We start from the raw sequence: 24,697 nt of genomic DNA, 5'->3' as shown, positions 1-24,697 counted from the left end.
TAATCATTGCAGCACAGGGCCTTGTATACAACTACATGATTCTCTAAAAGCAGGAATTGCTCAACCTGTATGCAGTATGCATCTATACCGGGGGAGCAAATCCTGCACATGTGGCCCGTTGCTAATGGCGATCCCCAGCAAAAAGCATGAATAGAGGATGCCCGCAGCGAACCACAAGTGCCACCAACACATCCTACACACCATGTGCGGATGTAATTGACTATATGAAATAAACTTTTACACAAATAGGCTGCCCATACTGTGGTGGATGCAATCAACAAATCTGACACTCGCGTTTTGTGCGGATCCGTCATGGATGTATCCATTCAGATAATACAACACCAGCATCCACTCATCAGAACAGATCCGTTTGTATTATCTTTAACATAGCTAAGACGGATCTTGAACACCATTGAAAGTCAATGGAGGAGGGATCCGTTTTATATTGTGCCAGATTGTGTCAGTGAAAACGTTTGGCTCAGTTTCATCAGACGGACACCAAAATGCTGCAAGCAGCATTTTGGTGTCCGCCTCCAAAGCAGAATGGAGACTGAACTGATGCAATCTGATGCATTCTGAGCAGATCCTTTTCCATTCAGAATGCATTACAGCAAAAATTGATCCGTTTTGGACCGCTTGTGAGAGCCCTGAACGGATCTCACAAATGGAAAGCCAAAACGCGAGTGTGAAAGTAGACCAAACTCTCACACTGATGTTAAAATGAGATTTTAGCCAATATATCCTTATATGAAGGACATACCGGATTCTGCGAACCATGTCAAGGTATCTCAGGTGGCACGGGACCTAACGCTAACCTACCTGTGCCATATGGGCAGTACCAGGGGCCAGTGGGCAAATTACAGGAGGGTAAAGTCCGACTCACAGCAATACCACTCTCAAATTCAGTGAGCTCTTTACAGTGACCTATTCTTTCATAAATGTTTGTGAAGGCAGACTGGCCAAGTGCCTAGTATTGTACACCTGTGTCAATGGAACTGAATTAGAGGTGAGTAGTGTTGAGTGAACTTGTTCAGGTTATGCACCACAGAAGACTATAAGAGGCAGTCGGTATTGCATTCCACCATAATAGAAGTCTATGGCTAAAAGAAATTTAGAAAACTATAAATTCAAATCATCCCCCTTTCCCCAAAATAAAAAAAAAATGCAAAATTTAAAAAATACACATCATGGGGTCAGAATATGGTGACAAAATATAAAACACGAGCACGAGTGAACAAACTTTTCAATTAGAGCTGTGCCGCCGGCCGGGGCAAACTCAATAAAAGTGATAGGGTTTAGCCAAATCCCCTTTATGCTGATGTAAGAGCGAGAGAAGACACCAGTATACAGTCGAATAAACAAGAACTTAGGAATAGGTAATTACCAATCTGAAGTTGTATAGCTATTGTATATTGTCTTTTTAGGGCACTGACAGATAGTGAAGGTGGACAGGGAGTGCATCGCGCAGTACCATAATGCAGAATACACGTATTTTTAATAGATAATGAAGTTCATACATGATCACATTTTGATCAGGTTTTGGCCTCTTGCACACGGACGTGCTTTGTTTTGTGGTCTGCGGGTTTTTGAAGACAAGGTGTGGATCATTATACTAGAACCATTGAAGTCTGTGGGTATATCCACACAGCCAGGGACGGCTCCAGGTTCATGTGGGCTTTTGGCATTTTGCACAACACACAAGGCAATAAAACTGCATTAATCAATAATGACAGACTGGACATGCTGAGCCTTGTAGTTCTCTGCCTTTATGCTCCTTCCCAGTACTGTCCTCTGGTGATCAGTAATGACAGACTGGACATGCTGAGCCTTTTAGTTCTCTGAGAGAACTACAAGGCTCAGCATGTCCACCCTCAGCAGCCTGTCATTATTGATTACCAGAGGACAGTACTGGGAAGGAATATAAGGGCAGAGAACTAGGCTCAGCAATAGCATGTCTGTGCAACTAAGGGCTCTTTCACCCTTGCGTTGTCCGGATCCGTCGTGTACTCCATTGCCGGGAGGTGCCCGCCGGATCCGTAACACCGCAAGTGAACTGAAAGCATTTGAAGACTGATCCGTCTTCAAAAATGCGTTCAGTGTTACTATGGCAACCCAGGATGCTATTAAAGTCCTGGTTGCCTTAGTAGTAGTGGGGTTGGGAGCAGTATACTTACCGTCCGTGCAGCTCCCGGGGCGCTCCAGAAAGACTTCAGAGCGCCCCAGCGCATGGATGACGTGATCCATGCGATCACGCCACCCATGCGCGGTGGGGCGCCCTGACGTCACTACTGAAGCGCCCCGGGAGCTGCAACGGACGTTAAGTATACTGCTCCCCACTACACTTTACCATGGCAAAACAGGACTTTAGCGTCCTGGCAGCCATGGTAACCATTCAGAAAAAGCTAAAACGTCTGATCCGGTAATGCGCGAAACGACGTTTAGCTTAAGGCCGGATCCGATTAATGCCTTGAGGCAAGTGTTACTGGGATTTTTGGCCGGAGCAAATAAGCGCAGCATTGCTGCGGTATTTTCTTCCGGCCAAAATAACGTTCCGCTCCGGAACTGAAGACATCCTGATGCATCCTGAACGGATTTCTCCTCCATTCAGAATGCATGGGATAATCCTGATCAGGATTTTTCCGGCATAGAGCCCCGACGACGGAACTCTATGCCGGAACAGAACAATGCAAGTGTAAAAAGAGCCCTAAGGTTCAGCAAAGAGAGAAACTACAAGTCTGTGTCTGATATTCAGTTAGGTACCCACCACATCCTTCCCTCACAGCCCAGCTCCGTGCCACACACTGCTAAGCCCCACCCACTCATGTGACTGGTCACCTGATCATAATATAACTCCTGGTTTCTTGGGCTTCTATGCTGTCTTCTGCTGATAAGCTCCGCCTCCACCCCTGCTGTGATCCGTCCTCCTCCTCCTCAGTATGTAATTTGTCTGTGCCATGTAAATTACTGCTGATCCCACTGTACTCGCACGGATGCTCCACAGGCCTAGAGATCCTGTGCAGTGACATCATGCGCAGGCAGTGCAGCAGCAGTATGTCAAGGCCCGGTCATGTTTAAACTTTAAAGGGGCCGCAGCCCCTGCAATTTTGAAGTGAGGAAACGAGTCGGCCCCCTAAGGAACAGTGGCCCTGCACACAGCCATTTAAAAAAAATAATGGCTGTTAAAAAATAGGATGCATCTCATTTTCACAGACAGACAGCCCCCATACAATGCAAGTGATCGTTTTTTAATGGCCATTTTTTCAGAAAGCGTCAGTAAGAAAGCAAAAAAAAAAGCATTAAAATGGGACTGCTTGGCCATTTTTAACAGCAGTTTTTTTCACTGTTGGGTGAATGCAGCATAAGTCTTATTTCACACAAGTGAGTTTTCCATTCCTGCCCTACCTGGATGCTAAGCAATGTGGCTAATAATGTGTATGTATATAACAGTATATCCAGAGTCCTGGATCTACACTTCTAACCAACTCACATCCAGTGCCTGACCATTAATACATGTACATATAGAGACTAATGCATAAATAGCATATATATAATCTACACGTATTACAATCGCAGACTACAAATATCTATATGTACACATATAAAGTCTACTGGGATATTATATTTATATACATACACATATAACCAGATATATACTTAGCAGGGGCAGACTGACCATTCGGGCACTCGGTCCATGACCCCACTAGGGGGCCCGGCAGCGGCAGGGAGAGATGAGAGCTCATGTCTATATTTATCTGTATCGCCGTCCTTCGGACAGCGATACAGATGAACGGTGCGGGGAAGGGGAGAGGCGTCTCCCTTGCCCGTTCCTCTGATAGGCTGCAGACGTAGTGCCTATCAGAGGTCGGTGCAGGCAGCGTGATGACGTCATCGCGCCGCCTGAGCCGTACAGGACACAGGCCGGAAGAGGCCTGCATCGCATCACTGAGTGTCATGGAGGTAAGTATAAGTGTTTATTGTTTTAATTATTTATAGTATAGTATGGCAAGAAGGGGGGTGGGGGCCCTATGGAGAGGGGGGATGGGGGGATGAAGGAGCACTATGGGGGTATCTATTGGGGGCCCCTATATACTGGCACATTATGGGGGGGCACTATTGGGGGCATCTTTTGGGGGCCCCTATATACTGGCATATTATGGGGGCACTATGGAGAAGGGGGAAGAAGCACTATGGGGGCATCTAATGAGGGCCCTATATACTGGCACATTATGGGGGGGCACTATGGAGAAGCGTGAAAGGAGCACTATGGGGGCATCTAAAGAGGGCCTTATGTACTGGCACATTATGAGGGGCACTATGGAGAAGGGGGAGGAGCACTATCGGGACATCTACTAGTGGTTCTATATACTGGCATATTATGGGGGGGCACTATGGAGAAGGGGGAAAGGATCACAATATGGGACATCTACGGGGGCCCTATATACTGGCAAATATTATGGGGGGGCACTATGGGGGCTTCTACTGGGGTCCCTATATACTGGCATTATGGGGGTGCACTATGGAGAAGGGGGGAGAAAGAGCACTATGGGGGCATCTATTTGGGGCTCCTATATACTGACACATTATGGGGGGGCACTATTGAGAAGCGTGAAAGCAGCACTATGGGGGCATCTAAAGAGGGCCTTATGCACTGGCACATTATGAGGGGCACTATGGAGAAGGGGGAGGAGCACTATCGGGACATCTACTAGTGGTTCTATATAGTGGCATATTATGGTGGGGCACTATGGGAAGGGGGAAGGATCACAAATAGGGACATCTACGGGGGGCCCTATATACCTGGCAAATATTATGGGGGGGGCACTATGGGGGCTTCTACTGGGGTCCCTATATACTGGCACACATTATGGGGGGCACTATGGAGAAGTGTGGGGGAAAAGAAGCACTATGGGGGCATCTACTGAGGGCCCTATATACTGGCATGCATTATGGGGGGGCATATGGGAGAAGTAGGGAGAAGAGCACTATAGGGCATTTAATACTGGCACCCATTTTGGTGCACTATGGGGAAGGGGGGAGAGAAGCATTATGGGGGCATTTATGTGGGGCAGTCTATAGAGGCATTTTATACTGACACATTATAAAGGGCACTATGGTGACGGGGAGGAGCACAATGGGGGCATCTTCTGGGGGCACTATATAGGATGGGGAGGAGCACTAATTGGAGCATCTCTGGGGGCACTATATAGGAGTATTTTATACAGGCACAAATTATAGGGGCACTATGGACACCTTAGCTCAACTGGGGGCACTAAGTGTTTTTTTTGGTGCACACAGTACGGGTCATTTGATCACATGAGGGCACTCTGGGACATTGGCTCTTATCTGGGTGCACTAAGAGGAGGTTTTTTTTTTTTTTACCGCCACACAACATGCCATTTTTTTGTTACTGCGCACATTATAAGGGGGCTTTATTACAACTGAGGGACTATGGGAGCATTATTACTTCTGGGACACAATTACTGTTGGGGGCACTGTAGGATCACTATTACTACTAAGTGCACTCTGGCACAGAATTATTACTATTGCTAGGATTTTGGAGAGCACGATTACTGTGGGGGCACCCTGGCACAGTATCGGCTTAGCACAGTTATTTTTAGGGGACATTATGGTTACACTATTGGTGTCAGGGGCACCATTTGCTGGGTGTAGTTATTTTTTAGAGCATTGTGTTCCAATAATTATTGAAGGGGGCGCTATCTGTGTGTAACTAGTATTTTCAGGGGGTTTATCTGTTTCTACAGTATAGTTTTGGGGGCCACAGTGTCTCCGTATTGGGGGTGCATGATGGGATGTTAAGAAGGTGGGAGGAAAAGTAGGAAACTAAGATGTCTGTTTGTCAAACTCTGCAGAGATGAGAGATGGCTGAAAGAAATCATCATGGCTGTCTGAATGGAGAAGATGAAGAAAGAGAACATCTACATCAAAGGAGATGTCACTGGATGTAAGAGGTATGTGGCGCTGTATTAGGGCTGTTTCACACGATCGGATGCCGTGCGTGGCATCCGCTCCGTGAAAGAGTGCCAAGGACTGGTGCGGACTGCAGAGGCACGGAGCATTAACATGACTGATAATGCTCCGTGCCTCTCTGTGATCTCTTTACTACGAAATCACAGTGACAACTGTGATTTCGTAGTAAAGAGGTCACAGAGGCACGGAGCATTATCAGTCATGTTAATGCTCCGTGCCTCTGCAGTCTGCATCGGGTCTTGGCACTCTTTCACGGAGCGGATGCCACGCACGGCATCCGCTCAAGTGAAACAGCCCTTAGGCTGCCTTCACATATTCGTTAGTGATTCTGGCAGGCTGTTCCAGCTGCGACTCCACCCTGTGACCACCCAAATCTCTTCCCAATCTGTTGGCCACGAGAATGTTGTTCAACTGCTTTTACAATGTGCCCTTCCTACCTTAGATCTGCTAACAAGGGACACAATGCTACTAGGACATACTGATATCTGGTCCAATTATTAGGCATATTTGTGTGGTCATCAGGCTGAAGTTCTGGCTGAAAGACATATTTCCTGTAACACTGACCAATTTATTTCAATGGGTATATGCACATAAGCATTATCTTTTATGACCACCTGTCCATTCAGGAAAAATCGCAGCAACAGGACTGGTTCATTCAAGTCAATGTCTAACAGTGAAACAAACTGATGGAAAAATCATAAAGACCTCTTTCACACAAACAATACAGAACTCATCCAAGTTCTGTCAGAGAAAAATTTACTTTTTTCCTTTAGTTCGCATTAGGCCCCGTAGAGACGGCCCGAACTCCCAGCACTGCCGGGGTCACATAGCATTATATTGATTTATGATGCTATGTAACTAGAGTTGAGCGAACACCTGGATGTTCGGGTTCGAGAAGTTCGGCCGAACTTCCCGGAAATGTTCGGGATCCGAACCCGACCCGAACTTCGTCCCGAACGCCGAACCCCATTGAAGTCAATGGGGACCCGAACTTTTCGGCACTAAAAAGGCTGTAAAACAGCCCAGGAAAGGGCTAGAGGGCTGCAAAAGGCAGCAAAATGTAGTTAAATCCCCTGCAAACAAATGTGGATAGGGAAATGAATAAAAATAAAATAAAATAAATAAAAATTAACCAATATCAATTGGAGAGAGGTCCCATAGCAGAGAATCAGTCTTCATGTCATAGCAGAGAATCAGGCTTCATGTCATAGCAGAGAATCAGGCTTCACGTCATAGCAGAGAATCAGGCTTCACGTGACCCAAAACTGGAACAGTCCATTGTCATATATTTAGGCCCCGGCACCCAGACAGAGGAGAGAGGTCCCATAACAGAGATTCAGGCTTCATGTCAGCAGAGAATCAGTCTTCATGTCATAGCAGAGAGTCAGGCTTCATGTCACCCACCACTGGAACAGGCCACTGTCAGATATTTTTAGGCCCCGGCACCCAGACAGAGGAGAGAGGTCCCATAACAGAGATTCAGGCTTCATGTCATAGCAGAGAATCAGGCTTCACGTCACCCACCACTGGAACAGTCCATTGTCACATATTTAGGCCCAGGCACCCAGGCAGAGGAGAGAGGTCCCATAGCAGAGAATCAGGCTTCATGTCAGCAGAGAATCAGTCTTCATGTCATAGCAGAGAATCAGGCTTCATGTCAGCAGAGAATCAGTCTTCATGTCATAGCAGAGAATCAGGCTTCATGTCACCCACCACTGGAACAGGCCACTGTCAGATATTTTTTAGGCCCCGGCACCCAGACAGAGGAGAGAGGTCCCATAACAGAGATTCAGGCTTCATGTCAGCAGAGAATCAGTCTTCATGTCATAGCAGAGAATCAGGCTTCACGTCACCCACCACTGGAACAGTCCATTGTCACATATTTAGGCCCAGGCACCCAGGCAGAGGAGAGAGGTCCCATAGCAGAGAATCAGTCTTCATGTCATAGCAGAGAATCAGGCTTCATGTCAGCAGAGAATCAGTCTTCATGTCATAGCAGAGAATCAGGCTTCATGTCACCCACCACTGGAACAGGCCACTGTCAGATATTTTTAGGCCCCGGCACCCAGACAGAGGAGAGGTTCATTCAACTTTGGGTTGCCCCGCAATATAATGGTAAAATGAAAATAAAAATAGGATTGAATGAGGAAGTGCCCTGGAGTACAATAATATATGGTTATGGGGAGGTAGTTAACGTCTAATCTGCACAAGGGATGGACAGGTCCTGTGGGATCCATGCCTGGTTCATTTTTATGAACGTCAGCTTGTCCACATTGGCTGTAGACAGGCGGCTGCGTTTGTCTGTAATGACGCCCCCTGCCATGCTGAATACACGTTCAGACAAAACGCTGGCCGCCGGGCAGGCCAGCACCTCCAAGGCATAAAAGGCTAGCTCTGGCCACGTGGACAATTTGGAGACCCAGAAGTTGAATGGGGCCGAACCATCAGTCAGTACGTGGAGGGGTGTGCACAGGTACTGTTCCACCATGTTAGTGAAATGTTGCCTCCTGCTAACACGTTCCGTATCAGGTGGTGGTGCAGTTAGCTGTGGCGTGGTGACAAAACTTTTCCACATCTCTGCCATGCTAACCCTGCCCTCAGAGGAGCTGGCCGTGACACAGCTGCGTTGGCGACCTCTTGCTCCTCCTCTGCCTTCGCCTTGGGCTTCCACTTGTTCCCCTGTGACATTTGGGAATGCTCTCAGTAGCGCGTCTACCAACGTGCGCTTGTACTCGCGCATCTTCCTATCACGCTCCAGTGCATGAAGTAAGGTGGGCACATTGTCTTTGTACCGTGGATCCAGCAGGGTGGCAACCCAGTAGTCCGCACATGTTAAAATGTGGGCAACTCTGCTGTCGTTGCACAGGCACTGCAGCATGTAGTCGCTCATGTGTGCCAGGCTGCCCAGAGGTAAGGACAAGCTGTCCTCTGTGGGAGGTGTATCGTCATCGTCCTGCGTTTCCCCCCAGCCACGCACCAGTGATGGGCCCGAGCTGCGTTGGGTGCCACCCCGCTGTGAACATGCTCCATCCTCATCCTCCTCCACCTCCTCCTCATCCTCGCCCTCCTCGTCCTCCAGTAGGGGGCCCTGTCTGGCCACATTTGTACCTGGCCTCTGCTGTTGCAAAAAACCTCCCTCTGAGTCATTTCGAAGAGACTGGCCTGAAAGTGCTAAAAATGACCCCTCTTCCTCCTCCTCCTGGGCCACCTCCTCTTCCATCATCGCCCTAAGTGTTTTCTCAAGGAGACATAGAAGTGGTATTGTAACGCTGATAACGGCGTCATCGCCAATGGCCATGTTGGTGGAGTACTCGAAACAGCGCAACAGGGCACACAGGTCTCGCATGGAGGCCCAGTCATTGGTGGTGAAGTGGTGCTGTTCCGCAGTGCGACTGACCCGTGCGTGCTGCAGCTGAAACTCCACTATGGCCTGCTGCTGCTCGCACAGTCTGTCCAGCATGTGCAAGGTGGAGTTCCACCTGGTGGGCACGTCACATATGAGGCGGTGAGCGGGAAGGCCGAAGTTACGCTGTAGCGCAGACAGGCGAGCAGCGGCAGGATGTGAACGCCGGAAGCGCGAACAGACGGCCCGCACTTTATGCAGCAGCTCTGACATGTCGGGGTAGTTGTGAACTTCTGCACCACCAAATTCAGCACAGGCGCCAGGCAAGGGATGTGCGTCAAACCGGCTAGTCCCAGAGCTGCAACGAGATTTCGCCCATTATCGCACACCACCAGGCCGGGCTTGAGGCTCACCGGCAGCAACCACTCGTCGGTCTGTTGTTCTATACCCCCCCCACAACTCCTGTGCGGTGTGGGGCCTGTCCCCCAAACATATGAGTTTCAGAACGGCCTGCTGACGTTTACCCCGGGCTGTGCTGAAGTTGGTGGTGAAGGTGTGTGGCTGACTGGATGAGCAGGTGGAAGAAGAGGAGGAGGAAGCTGAGTAGGAGGAGGAGGAGACAGGAGGCAAAGAATGTTGCCCTGCGATCCTTGGCGGCGGAAGGACGTGCGCCAAACAGCTCTCCGCCTGGGGCCCAGCCGCCACTACATTTACCCAGTGTGCAGTTAGGGAGATATAGCGTCCCTGGCCGTGCTTACTGGTCCACGTATCTGTGGTTAGGTGGACCTTGCCACAGATGGCGTTGCGCAGTGCACACTTGATTTTATCGGATACTTGGTTGTGCAGGGAAGGCACGACTCTTGCAGAAGTAGTGCCGGCTGGGAACAACATACTGTGGGACAGCAAGCAACATGAGCTGTTTGAAGCTGTCTGTGTCCACCAGCCTAAATGACAGCATTTCATAGGCCAGTAGTTTAGAAATGCTGGCATTCAGGGCCAGGGATCGAGGGTGGCTAGGTGGGAATTTACGCTTTCTCTCAAATGTTTGTGAGATGGAGAGCTGAACGCTGCTGTGTGACATGGTTGAGATGCTTGGTGACGCAGGTGTTGGTGTTGGTGGTACATCCCATGTTTGCTGGGCGGCAGGTGCCAACGTTCCTCCAGAGGCGGAGGAAGAGGCCGAGGCGGCGGCAGCAGCAGAAGAGGCCGAGGCGGCGGCAGCAGCAGAAGAGGGAGCAGGGGGAGCCTGAGTGACTTCCTTGTTTTTAAGGTGTTTACTCCACTGCAGTTCATGCTTTGCATGCAGGTGCCTGGTCATGCAGGTTGTGCTAAGGTTCAGAACGTTAATGCCTCGCTTCAGGCTCTGATGGCACAGCGTGCAAACCACTCGGGTCTTGTTGTCAGCACATTGTTTGAAGAACTGCCATGCCAGGGAACTCCTTGAAGCTGCCTTTGGGGTGCTCGGTCCCAGATGGCGGCGGTCAGTAGCAGGCGGAGTCTCTTGGCGCCGGGTGTTCTGCTTTTGCCCACTGCTCCCTCTTTGTCTTTTGCTACACTGTTGGCTCGGTCTCACCACTGCCTCTTCCTCCGAACTGTGAAAGTCAGTGGCACGACCTTCATTCCATGTGGGGTCTAGGACCTCATCGTCCCCTGAATCGTCTTCCACCCGGTCTTGATCCCTGACCTCCTGTTCAGTCTGCACACTGCAGAAAGACGCAGCAGTTGGCACCTGTGTTTCGTCATCATCAGAGACGTGCTGAGGTGGTATTCCCATGTCCTCATCATCAGGAAACATAAGTGGTTGTGCGTTAGTGCATTCTATCTCTTCCACCCCTGGGGAAGGGCTAGGTGGATGCCCTTGGGAAACCCTGCCAGCAGAGTCTTCAAACAGCATAAGAGACTGCTGCATAACTTGAGGCTCAGACAGTTTCCCTGATATGCATGGGGGTGATGTGACAGACTGATGGGCTTGGTTTTCATGCGCCATCTGTGCGCTTTCTGCAGAAGACTGGGTGGGAGATAATGTGAACGTGCTGGATCCACTGTCGGCCACCCAATTGACTAATGCCTGTACCTGCTCAGGCCTTACCATCCTTAGAACGGCATTGGGCCCCACCAAATATGGCTGTAAATTCTGGCGGCTACTGGGACCTGAGGTAGTTGGTACACTAGGACGTGTGGCTGTGGCAGAACGGCCACGTCCTCTCCCAGCACCAGAGGGTCCACTAACACCACCACGACCATGTCCGCGTCCCTTACTAGATGTTTTCCTCATTACCGTTCACCACAATAAGAAAAATATTATTCGGGCCAATGTATTGAATTCAAATTCAGGCCTTTTTTTACAGACACCTAACACTATCTGGCTATCTATTTAGGTACCGTATTACACTAATACAGGCACACCAGTAATGACAGATTTAGCTGAATATAAATTTGAGGCCTATTATTTAGGCGCTGGGTGACAGGTATACGTTTACGGACAGAATTAGACTTGGATCTGCACAGTAGCGTGTGTGTGAAGTTATTGAGAATGACCTATCAGCACCTTGAATCTAATATACCCTTTTAGGGATAGATTTAAAGTAGGCCTGATACAGCAGAAACCACTAATTTAGAGAATTGCAAAATTGGGAATTGTATTTCAACCCAGAACAAAAACTGTGCTTTGACGGACACTAAATAACTTGACCAGCTAAAGCAGTAATGACAGATTTGGATGAATATAAATGTGAGGCCTATTTTTTAGGCGCTGGGTGACAGGTATACGTTTACACACAGAATTAGACTTGGAATTGCACAGTAGCGTGTGTGTGAAGTTATTGAGAATAACTTGGTGACAGGCTCAGCTTGACCCTGATGTAGGATATAGCCAAAAAATAACCACACTATTGATGGTTAAATGCACTTAGTGACAGGCTCAGCTTGCCCCTGATGTAGTATATGGCCAAAAAATAACCACACTATTGATGGTTAAATGCACTTGATGACAGCTTGACCCTGATGTAGGATATAGCAAAAAATAACCACACTATTGATGGTTAAATGTACTTGGTGGCAGCTTGTGCTGGCGCACCACAAGCCATAAAATGGCCGCCGATCAACCCAGAAAAAAGTGAAAGAAAAACGCTCTGGGCAGCCTAAAAACAGTGAGCAATTGAATAGCAGCAGTTCAATGATCCACAGCTGTAGATCGATCACTGAATGAAGTCTTTTGGAGGAGTTAATCACTGCCTAATCTCGCCCTAACGTCGCAGCTGCAACCTCTCCCTACACTTGTATCAGCAGAGTGACGTGCAGCGCTACGTGACCCAAGCTTATATAGAGGCTGGGTCACATGCTGCACTGGCCAATCACAGCCATGCCAATAGTAGGCATGGCTGTGATGGCCTCTTGGGGCAAGTAGTATGATGCTTGTTGATTGGCTGCTTTGCAGCCTTTCAAAAAGCGCCAAGAAAGCGCCGAACACCGAACCCGGACTTTTCCGAAAATGTTCGGGTCCGTGTCACGGACACCCCAAAATTCGGTACGAACCCGAACTATACAGTTCGGGTTCGCTTATCCCTATATGTAACCCTTAGGGCTCTTTCACACGAGCGGATGCCGTGCGGGTAATCCGCTGCGTAAATGACAGCCAAGCCCCACTCTGGACAGCAGAGAAACTGAGCATTAAAATGATGATCATGCTCTGTGCCGCTCTGTGATTTTTTTTTTTACTACAAAATCACAGTGAGATAAAGTTGTCACCGTGATTTTGTAGTAAAAAGATCACAGAGAGGCATCATGTTAATACTCCATGTCTCTGCTGTCCAGGAACAGGGCTTGGCACTCTTTCACGCAGCGGATTACCCGCACGGCATCCGCTCCATGTGAATGCAATCAGTTTTTGATACATTTTTCAGGCGTGTGAAGGAAAACTAAAGAATTCAGAGCATCTGCTAGCAACCATTAGTGAGAAACAGACTGCATCCAGGTGCCATGTGTGTGCTGTCACTTATTTTCACTGATACATTGACTTGAATGGATAAATCCTGCATGAAAAACAGATGAATATACAATATGATGTGATTTTGCCTGAACAAGATAATAATGTGAAAAATTATGCTCAAGTGCACCTAACCCATACAAATTAATTGGTCAAGATTTCTGTCCCAAAACAGAATGCATCTGGATGGATAAATTAGGCTTATTTCATACAAGTCAATTTTCCATCTGAATGTGATCTGTTTTTACAATGGACAGCATTTGGACTGAATCCTGACCCATAAATTTTATTGTGTATGTGCACATGGGCATCGTTTTGCACTTACCATCTTTCAGAAAGAAATTGCAGCATGTTGTACCGTCATCTGTTTTTCATGCAGGACTGGTCAATTCAAGTGTATGCCAATCCATTATTGCTCGGAGATGCTGTGTGTTATTCTTCAGTTTCTCTTCACAGGCTTCTGTTAAACTAAGAGTCTGCACTGTTCAGTCAATTTGTATTATTAACCCCTTTGCGACCTTCGTTGTATATGTATGGTGGAATTGCGTCTTTAAACATGGCGCCCGCCTGCATCGGGCACCGACGCCGCTGGGTTTCTGCTGCTCAAACAGCAGAGATTTGTGGCACATGTATGCAGTCAGCCACAAGGTCGATCGCATACATTTTCCCCTTTAGATGCCGTTGTCAAATGTGACCATGTCCTCTGAGCAGTCCAGAAGCGGGAGCCACACTCTCCCACTCCTGTAACAGTGTTCCCCAGCTGAGATTGGGGAACCTATTACATTGTTCTAATAGCCCGAAGCCTGAAGCAGGCTTCAGCAGATATTAGTTAAATATACCAATACAGGCCACTAGGTGGCAGCACTGTATTGTTATATTGAAAATTAAGTGTTCAATAATGGCTATATAGCCATCAGTGAACACAGTGGGCAATCTAATGATTTCCAGTTAGTCACCCAGGGTGACTTAAAAAAAGTTTAAAAAAAGTTTGTAAAAAAATATAAAAGTTCAAATCACCCACCCCTCTTTCCCCAAAATAAAAAAAAATTACTTAACCAATAAAAAAAATACACATCATGGGCATCTCCACGTCCAAAATACCTTTACCATTAAAATATAACAATATTTATCTCATATGGCGAATTACATAACAAAAAAATTAAATAAAAACTGTCAATGGAGTAAAAGTCATGTGAGACTTGCGAACACAGAATCCAGCAATGTTGGATTTTATACTGAAGTCGCGGCTTGTCGAGAGTCACACTATGACACCATTGACATATATTATATGAAATGACATGTAACTTACTTGCTGTGTATCTGGCGTATATTCTGTGAGCATTCCTCAAAAGACCTGAAGAGTCCCAGGGTATTTATACTGTGATTCTTATTTTGGCAAACAGGAGGCCCACATAAGAAATGAGCAATTCTGTACAAATAATGGGTCTAAAAGACCCATGATTGTTCTGAATTAAAAAGAAAATTATTTAGTAGGCTCAAATACGGGCTTCAAAATCATAAAAAAGTAAAAACAAACTGTTAATAATATATATTAAAAAAAGGTTAAAATAAATAAAAAATATAAACATTATGGGCATCACCGCATACAAAAAGGCTGTAGTATTGAATTATAAAAATATTTTTCTAATACAGTGAATGGGCGTAACGGAAAAAAGGGTCAAAATGGCCAATTTACAATTTTTTCTCTTACCGAAAAAATGTAATAAAATGTGATCAAAAAGTCACACACACACTGCAACATGGTATCAATACAAACTACAGATTTTCCTGCAAAAAATGAGCCCCAATACAGCTCAGTAGACATAACTATAAAAAAAGTTATTAGGGTCATAATATGCTGATGTAAAAAGTTTTTTTTTTTTTTTAAGTTTACATTTATTTTTACACTACCGTATTTTTCGCCCCATAAGACGCACTTTTTCTCCCCCCAAAATGGGGGGAAAATGCCCCTGCGTCTTATGGGGCGAATGCTTGCAGTTTTACATCGCAAGCTGCGATGTACGAACGGGCGGGGACTCGGGAGGGACTGGGAGGAGGAGCTGGGGGCCGGCAATAGCGGCGGGGCGGTGCAGTCAGTGTACTATAGCCCCGCCGCTCCGGTATACTAATATAAGATGTCTTATTCAATTAATAGTTATTAAACATGCCCCCTCACTCCTAATAGTACCTCCTAACCGCTTCTGTAGAATGCCGGCAGGTCGGGCGGCAGCGTAACTCCCTGATGTCACATGCCTGCGCCGCCTACTTTATGAATGAAGCAGGCGGCGCAGGCAAGTGACGTCAGTGAGTGACGCGCCGCCCGGCCTGCCTGCCTGGGTTCTACTGAAGCGGTTAGGATGTAAGGTACTATTAGGAGTGAGGGGGCATGTTTAATAACTATTAATTGAATAAGACCTCTTATATTTGTATACTGGAGCGGCGGGGGGGGATCTGTGGATGACATTTTTATGGGGGACATCTGTGGATGGCACTGTTATGGGCTGGGGGGTCTGTGGATGGCACTGTTATGGGCTGGGGGGTCTGTGGATGGCACTGTTATGGGATGGGGGGGTCTGTGGATGGCACTGTTATGGGCTGGGGGGTCTGTGGATGGCACATATATAACAGTGCCATCCACAGATCCCCCCTCTAACAGTGCCAGCCACAGATCCCCCTGTAACAGTGCAAGCCACAGATCCCCCCCCATAAGTGTCCGTCATCCACAGATCCCCCCCCCCATAAGTGTCCATCATCCACAGATCCCCCCCCCATACCAGTGTCCATCATCCACAGATCCCCCCCATAACAGTGTCCATCATCCACAGATCCCCCCCCATAAGTGTCCATCATCCACAGATCCCCCCCCATAACAGTGTCCATCATCCACAGATCCCCCCCCATAACAGTGTCCATCATCCACAGATCCCCCCCCATAACAGTGTCCATCATCCACAGATCCCCCCGCATAACAGTGTCCATCATCCACAGATCCCCCCCATAACAGTGTCCGTCATCCACAGATCCCCCCATAACAGTGTCCGTCATCCACAGATCCCCAGTAATAGTGCCATCCACAGACCACCATTAGTTCCAAACCGACCAAACACACAGCACACCTTTTGGTTCAAATTTTTTTTTTTATTATTTTCCTCCCCAAAAACCTAGGTGCGTCTTATGGGCCGGTGCGTCTTATAGGGCGAAAAATACGGTACTTAGACATAAAAAACCTATACATATTTGATATTGTTGTAATCCTACTGACACAGAAAATAAAAGGTACAGGTCAATTTTGCCACGAAGGGAACGCCGTGGGAGCAAAACCTGTAAAATGGAGGAATTGCGTATTTTTTCCAATTCCACCCCATTTGTATTTTTTTTCCTGCTTCCCAAAACATTGTATGTCATTTTATAATGGCATTAGAAGGTACAACTTGTCCAGCAAAAAATAAGCCCTCATACAGCTATGTGAACAGCTCAAGGAATATGGCTCAAGGAATATAGGGAAGAAAAATGAAAATGAAAAAATGAAAGAAAAAAAAAAGTATCCTAAGGGTTAATTATAATGCGTGGTGAGGCCATAAAAAAAACTATGCCAGCAAAAATAGAACAAAATACAAACATTTGTATCCTGAAATATACACTCACCTATTATTAGGAACACCATACTAATACGGTGTTGGACCCCCTTTTGCCTTCAGAACTGCCTTAATTCTACATGGCATTGATTCAACAAGGTGCTGATAGCATTCTTTAGAAATGTTGGCCCATATTGATAGGATAGCATCTTGCAGTTGATGGAGATTTGAGGGATGCACATCCAGGGCACGAAGCTCCCGTTCCACCACATCCCAAAGATGCTCTATTGGGTTGAGATCTGGTGACTGTGGGGGCCATTTTAGTACAGTGAACTCATTGTCCTGTTCAAGAAACCAATTTGAAATGATTCGAGCTTTGTGACATGGCTACTTCCAGCAGGATAATGCACCATCAGAGGATGGATACATGTTCTCATTCTGTTTACGCCAAATTCGGACTCTACCATTTGAATGTCTCAACAGAAATCGAGACTCATCAGACCAGGCAACATTTTTCCAGTCTTCAACAGTCCAATTTTGGTGAGCTTGTGCAAATTGTAGCCTCTTTTTCCTATGTGTAGTAGAGATGAGTGGTACCCAGTGGGGTCTTCTGCTGTTGTAGCCCATCCGCCTCAAGGTTGTGCGTGTTGTGGCTTCACAAATGCTTTGCTGCATACCTCGGTTGTAACGAGTGGTTATTTCAGTCAACGTTGCTCTTCTATCAGCTTGAATCAGTCGGCCCATTCTCCTATGACCTCTAGCATCCACAAGGCATTTTTGCCCACAGGACTGCCGCATACTGGATGTTTTTCCCTTTTCACACCATTCTTTGTAAACCCTAGAAATGGTTGTGCGTGAAAATCCCAGTAACTGAGCAGATTGTGAAATACTCAGACCGGCCCGTCTGGCACCAACAACCATGCCACGCTCAAAATTGCTTAAATCACCTTTCTTTCCCATTCTGACATTCAGTTTGGAGTTCAGGAGATTGTCTTGACCAGGACCACCCCCCTAAATGCATTGAAGCAACTGCCATGTGATTGGTTGACTAGATAATTGCAATAATGAGAAATAGAACAGGTGTTCCTAATAATTCTTTAGGTGAGTGTATGTGTGTGTGTGTGTGTGTGTGTGTGTGTGTGTGTATGTGTGTATATATATATATATATATATATATATTTATTTTTTTTTTACCGCCTGCCCCACAAAAAGGCCCTGAAAAAGCTGCTTTGAAAGAAAAATAAAAAAAAATATGGGTCACAGAATATGGCTTCAAATGTGAATATGGCACCCAAAAACCATTTCAGCAAAGTCTGCCCTCCAAAAACAATATTGCATTCCTTTCCCTCTAAACCCTGCCGTGTCCATGAAGAGATTTACGGCCACATATAGAATGTTTCTGTAAACTACAGAATCGGGGTAATAAATATAGAGGTTTTTTTGCTGTCAACCCTTGCTGGAAAAATTTATTAAAATGGGAAATCTGCACAAAAAAAATATATTTTTAAATTTGACCTCCATTTTGCATTTCCTGTGGAACACCAATAGGGTTAGCAAAGCTTCAAAATTCAGTTTTGAATAATTTGACAGTGTAGTTTCTAAAAAAAATGGGGTCATTTATGGATGGTTTCTACTACAAAAGCCCCTTTAAAGTGACTTCAGAACTGAATTGGTCCTTAAAAAAGCTGGTTTTGAAACCTTTCTTGAAAATGTAAATAATTGCTTCCAAATTCTAAGCCTTTTAATGTCCTAAAAAAATAGACATTTACAAAATGATGGCAACAAGTAGAGAAATTTTCTGTACATTTTGGATTTTTTCATGAAAACTAATTTGACTCAAATTCACCACTAACATGAAGTACGAAGTGTCACAAGAAAACAATCTCAGAATGGCTTATAAGTAAAATCGTTCCAAAGGTTTTACCATGTTTAAAAATGATACCAGTTGCCAACATAAAGTAGACATATGGTAAGTGTTAGTTATTTACAAATTTGTGCGGAAAAACAACTTTATCTGTCTTAGGCCTAGTTCACACTTCAGTTATTTGCTCAGTTATTTCCATCAGTTATTGTGAGCCCAAACCAGTAGTGGAGCCTACTCAGCTATAACTTATATTGGAAAAATTTCCTCCAGTCCTGTGCTTTTGACCCGCACCTGGTTTGGACTCCCAATAACTGATAGAAAGAACTGCCCAAATAACTGAGGTGGGACCTAGGCTTTACATGCAGAAATATTCAAATTTTGGGCTGGTCTGCAGATCATTGCATCAGCCCTGCTGGTTGGTCAGGAAGTCTTGGGCAGATGATTACTGTTGAAGTCCTGCCCTGGACAGCCGTAGTCGAGCAGCAAGGCCTTGTTCAGCATGGCAGACCAGTGGTTGAAGCCTTTTCTTGTTGGGTGACAGTCAGGTCAATGAAAACTGTGTCTTACCATACCTGGTTTCATTGACTTGAGCAGCCCCTGGACTTTTCTGAGGTTGCCAGTCCCAGCTCTGTTTAACAGAAACTTATTCCATGTCAGAGAAAGCCGTTGATGGGGTGGTTTCCTCTCCACCCCTGCATCAAATGGATTAAATAAACAAACAAAAGTCCTTGAACTTTTGCTGGTCCAACACTGTATTTAAATAACTATTTCTAATGGTACCATAGAGGTCCTCTGCCAAAGCAAAATAAACTGGTAAACTAGTTGAATTATATGTATTATAAGATTAATATTAATAATATTGCAAAACAAACCTAGATATTAATTTTATAAATAATATATATAGTTTTTTTTCTTCATACTTCAACACATTAAACAATAGCAATGCACGGGTATCTTTTTCAAAGTAAACCTTTTAACCAATTAAAATCTTAATAAAACACAACACCATTAATATCATTTTATTCATGGCCCTTCTTAAGATACCAAATGCTGTTTGGTGTTACTCTGCATTTAATACCCTTTGGCATTTTGGTTTACAGAATTACCTAGCTTTTCTTAATGTGGAAATTAATAGACAGTTTTTTTTCTTGAAGGAACACAGGACTTTTCGTCTTGCATGGGGATGTCTTGTAATAAGGGGATGGGCACAAGGCCTGTCTTTGTGTCTGTGACATCCACCCTGTCCTCCTCCCTCCCCTCTAAGTCATCTAAGTCCACACCTTCCAGTGGGATGGTGTGATCCTCCCTCTTTCAGTCAGTCTATTCTAAGATGTTCATGAGGAAAGATCTCTGGTATTAGCACAACATTTAACATATAACACGTAACTACAAACGAAACGAACAGGTCTGACAATACAGACATGAACACATGAAGGGCCCATGAGAAACGTTTCATTGAATTCAATAAAAAAATCTAGAGCTAAATCAAAAATGTTGGCACCAATAAAAACCTAAAATCTTCCAAGAAAAATTAAAAAATTAAAATTTCTAATTCTCTCTCTCTCTCTCTCTATCTATATATATATATATATATATATATATATATATATATATATATAGTACCCATACATATTCACATTTTAATTTATTCATTTCTTGCTGCAGCATCATTTATTGATATTCACACACAGCTCATACCCACCATTGCCTTATTCCTGGAGTATAGACTGCACACACAGCCCTGCTAAGCATCCATCAGTCTTCACAAATTCACACATATTCAACTCAAACAACCTAAAGTCACTTTCATTCACATTCCACAGAATGAGTTGACACTCGGCTACACAGTTTTTCTTTCTTCTGATATTTCTGAAACAGCTTTCCTGGATACAGATACACACCACACCCAGAATTGCTGATAATCTCTGTTGCTGTTCTGCCATTCTTTCCAACGCCTTCTGGTCTTCAATCTGTGATCAATTCAAATCTTATAACAAGACAGCATACAAGTTATAATAATCATTTTAAATTGGTGGTGCACATACACTCACCTAAAGAATTATTAGGAACACCTGTTCTATTTCTCATTAATGCAATTATCTAGTCAACCAATCACATGGCAGTTGCTTCAATGCATTTAGGGGTGTGGTCCTGGTCAAGACAATCTCCTGAACTCCAAACTGAATGTCAGAATGGGAAAGCAAAGTGCGCATGCGCCGGCCTGATGCGCATGCGCACTTCGCTCAACGAAGCCGCTGCCAGGAGTCCGCGGCGCATCAGGCTGAGCCTAGTGCGCAGGCGCCGGATCTAGCAGAGGTACGGGAGGATTGCGGACGCGGCGCTGAGGTGAGGAAGGCGGCTCTGGGCACCTGATGGCGAGGGGTTAACGTAAAACCCCTTGGGCACCTTAGGTAGGTGAGTGACAGCTTATAAAAACCATTATTTTGGGCTAATAGAGCCACAAGCAGGTTTAATAAGGGCAGTTTAGGATTCATGTTATTAGTACGGACCTGGCCATATGTTTAGCTTATAGGGCTCAAATCTCATGACAGAATCCCTTTAAGCAATTTTGAGCGTGGCATGGTTGTTGGTGCCAGACGGGCCGGTCTGAGTATTTCACAATCTGCTCAGTTACTGGGATTTTCACGCACAACCATTTCTAGGGTTTACAAATAATGGTGTGAAAAGGGAAAAACATCCAGTATGCGGCAGTCCTGTGGGCAAAAATGCCTTGTAGATGCTAGAGGTCAGAGGAGAATGGGCCGACTGATTCAAGCTGATAGAAGAGCAAAGTTGACTGAAATAACCACTCGCTACAACCGAGGTATGCAGCAAAGCATTTGTGAAGCCACAACACGCACAACCTTGAGGCGGATGGGCTACAACAGCAGAAGACCCCACCGGTACCACTCATCTCCACTACAAATAGGAAAAAGAGGCTACAATTTGCACGAGCTCACCAAAATTAGACTGTTGAAGACTGGAAAAATGTTGCCTGGTCTGATGAGTCTCGATTTCTGTTGAGACATTCAAATGGTAGAGTCCGAATTTGGCGTAAACAGAATGAGAACATGTATCCAGCCTCTAATGGCTACTTCCAGCAGGATAATGCACCATGTCACAAAGCTCAAATCATTTCAAATTGGTTTCTTGAACATGACAATGAGTTCACTGTACTAAAATGGCCCCCACAGTCACCAGATCTCAACCCAATAGAGCATCTTTGGGATGTGGTGGAACGGGAGCTTCGTGCCCTGGATGTGCATCCCTCAAATCTCCATCAACTGCAAGATGCTATCCTATCAATATGGGCCAACATTTCTAAAGAATGCTATCAGCACCTTGTTGAATTAATGCCACGTAGAATTAAGGCAGTTCTGAAGGCAAAAGGGGGTCCAACACCGTATTAGTATGGTGTTCCTAATAATTCTTTTAGGTGAGTGTATATAATAAGTTTCCTTTTAGGCTGGGTTCCCACATTACAATTTGCTGCTTGGGAAAGAGGAAAGCAAAATTATTAAATAATCTTCACCTTTCTGTCTTGTAAAAGGTATTACACTGATCACATATTTTACTAAACACATTCTATACTCTTTTGTTTTACTCCTCATACCCCCTCCCTTATTCATAGTCACTTTTGCATTGCCAAAATCTCTTATCTAAGGAATGTGTATGACTTGGCAAACTATATGTCTCTTAAGTCTTCTCTGTTAAGGCTGGGGGTTGGAATCAGCCCACAACACCAGTCAGCCCCGCTTTCCTCACTCTTATCTCTCAAGGATTCATCCAACTTTCCTGAGACTTCAGCAAGGGAGAGAAACAGACTAGACAGACTATGGGGATGGGGCAATAAAATACCACTATCTGTTTGTCTATCCCTAACAGCCCAGACACACCAACCCTTGTTCCAAGTTAGGGCGTTGTTCAAGGTTCAACCTTCTTAAACCTTATTCAAGCTTTTTCAACTTTTCACATATACCAGACAATACTTTATCTTTCTGACCAATATATCTTCTGACACTCTGGAAAGCAGAACTATTTCAACAGAAATATATTTCTAAAACCTTCATATTCTTAGTGTTAGCCACACATCTATTGGCACACACTAGGTACAATACTTATTCATTAACTGACCATCCTTTGCTGGTCTAATCTCTAATGCTATGGCCACAGGTCTTTCCTACTTGGACACACACTTAGCAATAGGGTAATAAAACAAAAAATAAACAGTTCATTTCTGAATTGTAGACACTTGGGCTCTTTCTCTCTTGCTAATGCCATAAATTAACACCCTGATGCTGCTCTGTTTTCTAACTCATCAGAACCCTCCTCAACATCACAGGAGCTCTAAAGTCCACAGTCTGAAAGCTCTAACTTCAGAGTCTTACAGATTTTCACCAGAATCTGCTCAGTTCTACAACTTTCAAAAGAACTTTGCTAGATTCAGCCAAGCCTACTACAGCTCCACTCACAGCTCATAGCAGATTTGCACAACACGTGCAACCCTAATAATCCACCTGCAGATTATTAATTCCTGTGAATGCCTGGGTTCTCATTCAGAGTGGCGGGTCCAAGCTACCCTATCTCCATGTAACACCCTATCAACTGTAAGCATATTTATTTGCTCAATTCCCACTGCTGCCACTATTTGTAACATAAAGTGAATTTCGAAAGATTGGAGAATAAATAAGCTTACGCAGGCTACGTGAATAAATATATTTACTAAGTGATTAAATATATGATAACACAAAGAAATCACATACAGAATAATAAAAAGTAAATAAACATCACTAGCCTAAATAGGGTGGAGACTCCTTCGATCATGCTATAACCCATGGCTATCTAATCCGTTATAACACATGACCTACACCCCAGGGTGTACAAGGGAGATAGGGCAATCATACTCAAATCCTACCTAGAATGGAGGGCCTGGTGGAGTCTGCTAAGTGAATGTGTGTCATACTGTTTTAACCTGTTAGCCCCTCCTTCAATGTGCTGCACGCATGTCTCTGAGGTCACTCAGGAATTTGGTCTTATCAGCACAATGGGGGATGGGTACTATATCTAACCCACTTCATTACAAGGGAAACAAACTATTACACAAAGTATTAAACAGAATTACAGGGAATACACTGTATATCAACCAAAATGTATCTGTAATATAGTACAATGAGTCATAAGAAATTGAACACACACGTTTGAAAAATGGGTCTGTGTTCTGAAAGCCAAAATTAGACTGCAATGTTAGGGAATATACCCATTGGCACTCCTATGTTGTAATCCTAATCTGTCCTCAGAAACTTGAAAAAACTGTTTATTGTAAGTTACATTGAGTTTGATAAATCGAAAACAATACATATTACTGTAAGAGCAAGTTTTCAGTTCTGCACTCCAACTAATTATAATTTTCACATTGCAGGGTTTTCTCAGTACTCTTAGAGCAAATTAATAAACTGCAAGGTATAACAGCCCCAGGAGGAAAAGGAACTGGATTTAATGTCAAGGCCCTGAGAGCATTTCGTGTTTTGCGACCACTTCGTCTGGTTTCTGGAGTTCCCAGTAAGTATTTTTTTTTATGGTACAGATGCACTCAATGGAGGAAATTTAGTTATTCTGTGGCACCATGCAAGTGGTAGACCAGTATTCCTCCCCTGTGCAGCGTGCTCAAGATTCATGAACAGGGCATTGTTACACGGATTGTTTTTCAAAACTTTGGGTTGAAAAGTGCTGAAAAAATTATAAATGGGAAGTTTGTTAAAATTTGAAGCCTTGTTTATTTTTCTCAACACATCCGAATATACAGATGTGTCCGTCCTAAAGTTTCCTCCAAAGTTAACCACTTCAGATCTGCCCGTTGACGGAAGAGTGCAGGAGCTGCACTAAGGATTTACAGCGCTATATTATGCTGTACAGTCTCTCTAGGGGCTTTATTTCCCCTGTAA

At 44.9% G+C, this 24,697-nt stretch overlaps 1 protein-coding gene across 1 annotated transcript in view; it reads left to right on the top strand.

Annotated features, from left to right (window-relative positions):
* CACNA1S (calcium voltage-gated channel subunit alpha1 S) overlaps positions 1-24,697 on the top strand; it is a 1,092,054-nt gene that overhangs the window by 128,356 nt on the left and 939,001 nt on the right. The window contains 1 exon segment of the mRNA XM_040424151.1: positions 24,175-24,314. Coding sequence (XP_040280085.1) covers positions 24,175-24,314 — 140 coding nt within the window.

The sequence above is a fragment of the Bufo bufo genome, chromosome 3 (assembly GCF_905171765.1).
Source record: "Bufo bufo chromosome 3, aBufBuf1.1, whole genome shotgun sequence".
Classification (NCBI taxonomy): Eukaryota; Metazoa; Chordata; class Amphibia; order Anura; family Bufonidae; genus Bufo; species Bufo bufo.
Note: the sequence above shows the minus strand (reverse complement) of the source record. Positions and strands in the feature narration are given on the sequence as shown.